An 8,387-nucleotide genomic window follows, 5' to 3' on the forward strand; every position below is an offset into this window, starting at 1 on the left:
GTGGCTCCATCCCTAGTTAATTGGTGTTCACCTCTGCTTTAAATTTTTTATTATTAGGTATATTATTTAATAGGACACAGCTTCACTTACCAAATTACTACTGGTGTTTTATTAATTAATTTAAGTAATTATTTGTTTGTTGGTTTTAGGGAGCTGAGAGAGTTATTTATACTGACTGACTCATCTCTCACTCAGTTCAAACCAATCATCCCTCGACCGAAGAGCTTACTTCCGTTACAACTTCCATCAGCAATCCACCCCTCTCTCTCTCTCTCTCTCTCTCTCTCTCACACACACACACACACACACATTGTGTTCCATCCTTCTTTCATACCCACATTCAGTTTTCCTTGTACATTTTGTAAGCAAACTTCCTGTTCAATTTCTTCTACTACTTTGTTCTCCTGACTGATGTAAAAACAGGCTGCTCAAATACTCACTTTCTTCCCTTATTGAACTGCCTATTCTTGAAGGTATCAAATTCTAAGTAATGTAAGAGTGAAAAGCTACTTTCTTTGATAGATTAACATGCCCATTTTATCTCTGTTGTCATAATCATTCTTGTCAAGTTCTGATAATGGGTTCTCGCTAAGTCTCTGATTCTTTGCTTTCTTGTTATACCCATTTGGTTAAACTTGTTTTAAAGCACTAAGAATCACTTGTCTAAAAATGGTGTCTCGCTAAATTCTTGATTCTTGGTACTACTTTGTCCTCTCTGCTCTTTTTTGCTCAGATATATAAACAGCTTTGTCAGATACTAAAGTTCTGACATGTAACTGAAAATTAGATCCTTGTCCCACTTTTTTCTTGTTAAGTTCAATTTTTAGTGTCAGCTAGTTATTCTATATATGTGAGGAAGAGATTTGGTGTAATGGATCTAAAGCATTTTGGAGTCAACCGTTAATTGAGATCTCAGTAAATGGAGTACTGCTGTTTCTTTCGTTAAAGACTTGATTTTTATACCACTTATGGCTTTACTCCGTTAATCTTTTTGACTTGTGGTCCTATGAAATTCAAATAGGCAGAGATTTTTTGGAAGTCTTAGATACATCCTAGACATATATTATTCATTGCTAACTGATTCTTTTGTTCTTCCTAACTTGTAATCTCCAAGAATCATTCTTTGTAAATCTGTTAATATGTAGAGTTAGTTAATTAGCAGCTAATTTTATGGACCTTAATGAAGGTCAGTATACAGTTAATAGAAATGAATCAGCCAATTTTCCTTTTTATCCTAAATACTCTAGTCATGATCAAGTAGGTGTTGTCCTTCCTGCCCAAAGTTTTGTTTCTTTGCCTATGCAAGTTTAGTTGAATTTCATATTGGCCTCTCGAGTCCTTTCAATTCTGTGCTAGTTTGTTGTCCTTCAAGTTTTTTTTGTTCCGTCAAACGAAAAAAAAAAAAAAAAAAAATTCTACCCTTCATTTTGGACAAATTTCGAGTGATCATGGAAGAAACATTTGTTCCCCTCCGTGGAATCAAGAATGATCTCAAAGGAAGATTGTTATGCTACAAGCAAGATTGGACCGGTGGTCTCCGTGCTGGTATCAGGTTAGCTGAAATGCAAATTACTTTATCAATGATTTTGCACTTGGAAAAACATTATTTTTCAGTGAGATTAGAGTATTCTTGCCCTCCTCGACAGTGTAGTGCATGTAGTAAATTATATTCTCCGTTACCTTTTTATAGTTGCGTGAAGATTGTCTTTCATGTTCTATTGCAGGATCCTGGCTCCAACGACCTACATTTTCTTTGCATCAGCAATTCCTGTTATTTCTTTTGGGGAGCAACTCGAAAGAAGCACTGGTAAGATTTGATTTTGTTTTCCCTGCATTAGTTTCCTCTTATTGATGATGTAGTTACTGATATGCTGCTTTTGTCAAATGTTATCTCAGATGGAAGTATAACTGCGGTGCAGACTCTTGCTTCAACAGCACTTTGTGGTGTGATCCATTCCATTTTTGGTGGACAGCCACTCCTTATACTAGGTGTAGCTGAGCCAACTGTGTTAATGTACACTTTCATGTTCAACTTTGCAAAAGATCGGAAGGACTTGGGTCCAAATCTCTTCCTAGCCTGGACAGGATGGTAACTTCTGAGCACTATCAAACTCTCTATCTAGCAGCAAAATCACCCTTTCTAACACGGTTATGTTCAGGGTTTGTGTTTGGACTGCCTTTCTGCTTTTCTTGCTAGCAGTTTTGGGCGCCTGCTCTATAATAAATAGATTTACGCGTCTGGCTGGTGAATTATTCGGTATGCTCATTGCAATGCTCTTTATGCAGGAGGCTATTAAGGTAAGCAAGCTTAGATGTGTTGTATGATCCTAGTTTTCCTTCTATCTTCTGATCAGAAAAACCAAGTTGAAAGCAGTACACAGTGCATGAAACCAACATAAAAAGCAGAATCTAGTTCTGCTACTGTTTTTCCTCAGAAAGATTTGTTAGCAGCTGGCTTCGTTGAACTATTATTGAAGCTTTATCTTAGTGAAGCTCTTAGCTAAATAGTGAAATATCTTCTGAAAATTATGTCTTTTTACAAACTATTTTCGCTATTTGGTGAGATTTGGAAGACCAATTCCTTCTCCCCATCAATGAAACCTATTATGACTTTCTTGAGGTTTTTCAAAATTGGCTGGTTTGCACCAAAAGTGAGGGTGTTCACTAATTTGTACTTTAAAATTTTTAGAATAAGCATAATGCTTTTCTAAGTCTCAGTGCTTAATGCAAAAATACAGGGTTTGGTGGAGGAGTTTGGCATACCCGAGAGAGAAAATCCTCGTCAGGCTGCGTTTTCACCTTCTTGGCGCTTTGGAAATGGAATGTTTGCATTAGTTTTATCTTTTGGTCTTCTTCTTTCTGCACTGAAGAGCCGCAAAGCCAGATCTTGGCGCTATGGAACAGGTATTAAATAAAAAAATTAACTGCATGAATGTTACTGATAACAGAATGAAATTCTCTTCTTTTAAAAAAATATTACTTAAACTATAATATAGAATGTAGGTCAGCCGCTTGTTTATGGTCATCAGTTTAAATAATCAGTTCCTGTTGAAACTAAAAAGGTACTTTGTGTATTTGTTGACACTTCAATGTTGTTCAAAGGGTGGTTTCGAGGATTTATTGCTGACTACGGTGTCCCACTAATGGTGCTTGTTTGGACGGCTGTATCATACATACCATCCCATGATGTTCCACGAGGGATACCACGGCGGCTTTTCAGCCCCAATCCATGGTCACCTGGAGCTTACTCAAATTGGACAGTTATCAAGGTCTTTCCTATTTTGTTTTCCCGTAGTATTTGATCCATCTCAATATCATGGATTTATTATTTGATGTATTCGATGTCCGTTTGATCTTGCATATTTTGAAACTCAAGATGATGGCTTTTACAGGAAATGATGCATGTTCCTCCTCTATATATTGTGGGAGCTTTTATTCCAGCCACAATGATTGCTGTCCTTTACTATTTTGATCACAGTGTTGCATCTCAACTTTCCCAACAAAAAGAGTTCAATCTAAAGAAACCTTCCTCGTATCACTATGACCTCCTTCTTTTGGGCTTCTTGGTAGGCTCTTTGCTCTGGCTTTATTGTTTTAACATCAATTGTTTTGTAAAAGTGCATGAATTATCAGTACTTAGTTGATACGGTGCCTCACTTTGGTATTTGTAAATTCATCAGGTCATAATATGTGGTCTTCTTGGCATTCCTCCTTCAAATGGAGTCATTCCACAATCTCCAATGCATACAAAAAGCTTAGCTACTCTGAAACATCAGGTACTGAACTTATCTCTTAATATTCAAATCTACACAGTTCTCCACTGCTTCTAATGCTGAATATATAGTGGACTAGGAAATTTTTTACCCACTCACATTATGTTTCTGCGTCCATTGCTACTTTCTAGTTGAATAATACAAGTCTACGCAGGTGTAAAATCTTAATTAACGTCATATTTTAGATTGAATAGTAGGGAAATAGGGACGATCTACTTAATGAACTTTAGTTCATAAGTATTTGTTATCTCCTGCTTTCTTGCTTTTCCTAAAGTTTCGCACTGTAACATCTACAGGAACCATTTTTGGTTTCGGTAATGATTAAGGATGAGCATATTCTAATTCTCTTCTTTGATATATTATTCTAATTTTCTTATTTCTATTGAAACAGCTTTTACGGAATAAGCTTGTATCGACAGCGAGAAACAGCATTGGTAAAAATGAAAATCTTGGCCAATTATATAGGAGCATGCAGGAGGCTTACAATGAAATGCAGACTCCCCTTGTCTATCAAACTCCCTCTGGACTGGTAAATAGTTAATGTCATTTTCTAATGGCTACAATTCATGTAATTAAAATGCTTATTTTACAGTGTTCCTTCAAACAGGGACTGAAAGAGCTAAAAGAGACGACTATTCAACAGGCATCCAGTACTGGGTACATTGATGCACCAGTCGACGAGACAGTCTTTGATGTAGATAAGGATATTGATGAGCTCTTACCAGTAGAAGTCAAAGAGCAACGTCTAAGCAATCTCCTTCAGGCGTTAATGGTTGGTGCTTGTGTCGCTGCTATGCCCATCTTGAAAAAGATTCCTTCTTCTGTTCTCTGGGGATACTTTGCTTTCATGGCAATTGAGAGTTTGCCGGGAAATCAGTTTTGGGAGAGGATATTATTGCTTTTCACTGCCCCAAGTCGAAGATACAAGTGAGTCACTTCACATTTGTTCCTAATGCTCGTATCACACCTCACTCCCTATCTCTACCTCCCACCTCCTTTTCTGTTCTATTATTGTCTTGTTTGTTGTCGTACGCATGTACCGTGGCATCCCATAGAGGCCTAAAATAATTTACATTTTTATGTTGCTGAAACTATCTCTTAAGGTCTTTGGATGAGATTGACTGTAGACGATCAAATAGATACTAATCGGACGTTTACTTTTTTCAAAACATCCGCAAAAGAGTTAGAACCTATCCTCATTTTTCACCACAACCTCTTACGTTTCCCTGCTAGATTCTTACGTTGTACATAAAAGAACATAGTTTGCTCTGTCTCTGATGTCGTTTCTGGTATACCTTTCCTGATCTGCACATTTTTTAGGGTCTTGGAAGAGAATCATGCAACATTTGTTGAGACAGTACCTTTCAAGACAATTGCGTGGTTTACCCTGTTTCAGACAGTTTATTTGCTCCTGTGTTTCGGCATAACATGGATACCAATAGCTGGTGTCCTTTTCCCAATGTTGATCATGCTGCTTGTCCCAGTGCGCCAGTATTTGCTTCCCAAGTTTTTCAAAGGAGCACATTTGCAAGATTTAGACGCTGCAGAATACGAAGAAGCTCCTGCAATAGCTTACAATATGTCCTATGGAGTAAGCTGTCTATATCTTTCAGCTTTTTTCAATTTCTTAGTTTATCTTCATCACTCTTAAAATAATGTGTACTATTAACCATTATACTTTCTCAATTGAGATTAATAGTGGTCTCTCATTTTCTGAAAAAGCATTTAGTCAGTATTATGCATGAATCAGGATATAAGATTTGCCCTGAAAAGTTTGTGATAAAGAAGTTTTATACGGGAATGCATGATAGAAGCTGTCCTGACACACCTCTCTTAATCCTATGATTTATGCACTTACAGGATCAAGATCCTCAGGCAAGACCTGCCTGCATTGATAGTAGTGAAATTCTTGATGAGATAATCACAAGAAGCCGTGGGGAGATCCGGCATCCATGCAGCCCAAGAGTGACTAGTTCCACTCCTACCAAACTTGAGGAAATCAAGTCTATGCACAGCCCACAGTTAGCACAAAGGGCTTACAGTCCAAGAGTCAATGTACTAAGAGGAGAAAGGAGCCCCAGATTGACGGGCAAGGGACTGTAGTGGTTCTCGAGAGGTCTTTCTATATTGTTAACGGTGCTTGAGAGGTAGTCTAAGTATGTGATTAACCTTCCCGTACGCATCTGTTTCCTTGTTTGTGTGTCTTACTAGTCTTCAACAATATATACTGTTTTATTGTGTTTATTCTTGTATGCAATCCAAATACTCTGGGCAGAGGACAAACCATAATAACAAGAAATAAAAGAGTACAAATTTTCTACAAGTACATTTGCTTTTGTCAAAGCTTACTTCTCTAACCTAATGCACTTCTAATCAACTATTAGCTTTTAACTGTTCTTGTGTTACTGAATTATGTTTCATCTGCATTAATGCATCAGAAAGTACTGAATTAGTGCATAACTGCATATAAATCTTTTCTGCAATAGCACAAACAAAAGGAACTCTCAGCTTTTGTTAATGCTCGTCAGTCAAATAACAGGGAAGTTTATCATGTCACCTTTTCCACGTATCACCTACATAAATTGCCATTAGGAATTGAGAATCCGAAACCTAATTATGGTATTTTTGGATTCAAGCGACCAAAATAGATAATAATAAAAAAAAAGACTGGGCATCATTATATATATATATATATATATAACGCGGTTATTCACCGCGCTATAGGTATAGCGCACATATATACCGTGCTATACATAAATGTTGGGCCCACCAATAATTCTTCTGCACTTAACTGACGCACAAATAATTCATAGGGGTATAGTGCGCATATTTAAGGCGCTATACATCAAATAATTGTACCCCGGGACTGGTTTTTTCCTTATTTAAGGAGTTTCAGGATTTTATAAAAATCTATCAAGGATCCTTCAAGTCTTCCGAAATATTTATTCGTTAAATATTTGTTCGTTAAGTTATTTTGCATTTTGTCATAATGTCCGAAGAGCGAAAAATTAGAGTTTTATTATATTGGGGGGTGGGGTTGTGGTGGAGAATAACTCAGTACGCTATAGTTGTTCTCCACAGTGTCATGTTAAGTTGCCACTTACAATGGACTACAATACATTAGTATCGTTGTTATGTAAAAACATGAGTGTGAGCAAACGTTCGATGAATATTAAAATAACTAAAAGATATCCGTATTATGTTACTCCGCAAGGGGTTGCTTGCTATCCTGAGTTTAACATTGAAGATGATGAAACTCTAAAAGATTTTTTGAGGACTCCGGATGAATACCGGGAACTTCTTGTGATAAAAATGTTGGAAATGTACATCAAGGCTGAAAACGCTCGCAATAATGAGGTTTCGCAAAGTAGGGATATCCCTCACTCATCGGGTGGTTATTTTGGAGCAGTTTTAGCCGAACAGGTTCCGAGTGAAAGAGTTTGGACTGATCTAAACTTATCTCTGCGGGCGAATGAGGAGCGAGAAAATAATTTCTCCCATAGTTTACATAATCCACAAGCCGAGTGGTAAACATCAATTTTCCTTTGTGTTACGATATTTATTTTTATGTATTGAATTTGTATTAACACTCATATATTCTATAGGGGGTACCGGCCAGATATGAATTTTACAATTTATGAACCAACGGCCAGTTGGAATATGCCTAGTTTTGGTGTGTTGGATCATGGTGGTCCATCCGAGAGTCATCATCAACAGGATAATGTGCATCATGGGATATCAACACATTATGATTTGTAAGTGAAGTGATAAAGTGTATATGTAAAGTTTGGATGAATTTGAGAAACTCATTATTTTATTTGTTGTGCAGTGAAAACGAGCAATTTGAAGGTCCTGTCCTTACTCAATTGCCCGAAGACGACATATGTAATCGGGATCTGGTAGATGCGTAGAGTCAGGAAGAGAATAGTAATTATGACAATAATGTTGATGAGTCTGGAGATGACACACCCTTCCCTGATGAGGGTGATGATGATGAGGACGAGAATGCTGAACCTGATTTGACGAGGGAACATGCTCCACCTCCCCTTAGACCAAGAGTGTACGAGTCCCATGTGCCGTTTCATTCAAGGGAGATTCCCTACCTTGATCATTTTCCAAGTATGCCGGATGTGGATGCCCTCACAAGGGATCTTGACGAAATTCAGACAGCAATATGGGATGAATCTAGAGCAACGGTGCTGTCAAAGGGCATGCTTTTTGCTGATAAAGCGCGCCTAAGCAGGGCGGTGCGAATGTACATCATAAAAGAGTGTCGTGAGATCGTGGTTCATGAGTTATCTCCGGAAGTATACAAGGTTATTTGTCGTAGATGGTTTCAAGGTTGTAATTGGATGTTACCTGCGAGGAAGCTGAAAACAAATATGTGGGTTGTGGGTAAATATATTGGCACCCACAATTGTGAAATGAACACACTCAGTGGGAATCATTTTAACTTGAATGTTGACTTGATTTCTCTTGTCTTGATTCCACACATTTAAGCGTCCATAAGGTACAAGATCAAAGAGTGTATAACACATGTCCACCAGGTATATGGATGTACCTTTACCAAAAGAAAGGCATTTCTCGGGCGCAAACTTACGTTTGAAATTATTT

General features: G+C 37.6%; 1 protein-coding gene across 2 annotated transcripts; it reads left to right on the plus strand.

Annotated features, from left to right (window-relative positions):
* Positions 1–203: 203 nt before the first annotated feature.
* Positions 204–6,096, plus strand: LOC107825896 (putative boron transporter 2). Of its 2 annotated transcripts, none has more exons than XM_075243838.1 (12): positions 204–1,552; positions 1,725–1,807; positions 1,897–2,089; positions 2,160–2,298; positions 2,739–2,904; positions 3,103–3,269; positions 3,393–3,566; positions 3,681–3,776; positions 4,165–4,302; positions 4,366–4,700; positions 5,094–5,364; positions 5,634–6,096. In XM_075243838.1, the coding sequence occupies exons 1-12, from the start codon at positions 1,449–1,451 to the stop codon at positions 5,874–5,876; spliced, it is 2,109 nt and encodes a 702-aa protein (XP_075099939.1). In that variant the 5' UTR covers positions 204–1,448; the 3' UTR covers positions 5,877–6,096. The 2 variants fall into 2 exon arrangements, with proteins under 2 accessions (XP_075099939.1, XP_016508334.2); XM_016652848.2 differs by having other exon boundaries at positions 4,381–4,700.
* The last annotated feature ends 2,291 nt before the right edge of the window (positions 6,097–8,387 follow it).

The sequence above is a fragment of the Nicotiana tabacum genome, chromosome 22 (genome assembly GCF_000715075.1).
Source record: "Nicotiana tabacum cultivar K326 chromosome 22, ASM71507v2, whole genome shotgun sequence".
In the NCBI taxonomy this organism is placed as follows: Eukaryota; Viridiplantae; Streptophyta; class Magnoliopsida; order Solanales; family Solanaceae; genus Nicotiana; species Nicotiana tabacum.

Coding starts and splice junctions, on each gene's coding strand:
- LOC107825896 (XM_075243838.1), top strand. CDS start 1,449: ATGGAAGAAACATTTGTTCCCCTCCGTGGAATCAAGAATGATCTCAAA. Junction 2,299..2,738: donor TTATGCAGGAGGCTATTAAG/GTAAGCAAGCTT, acceptor GCAAAAATACAG/GGTTTGGTGGAGGAGTTTGG. Junction 4,303..4,365: donor ATCAAACTCCCTCTGGACTG/GTAAATAGTTAA, acceptor CTTATTTTACAG/TGTTCCTTCAAACAGGGACT.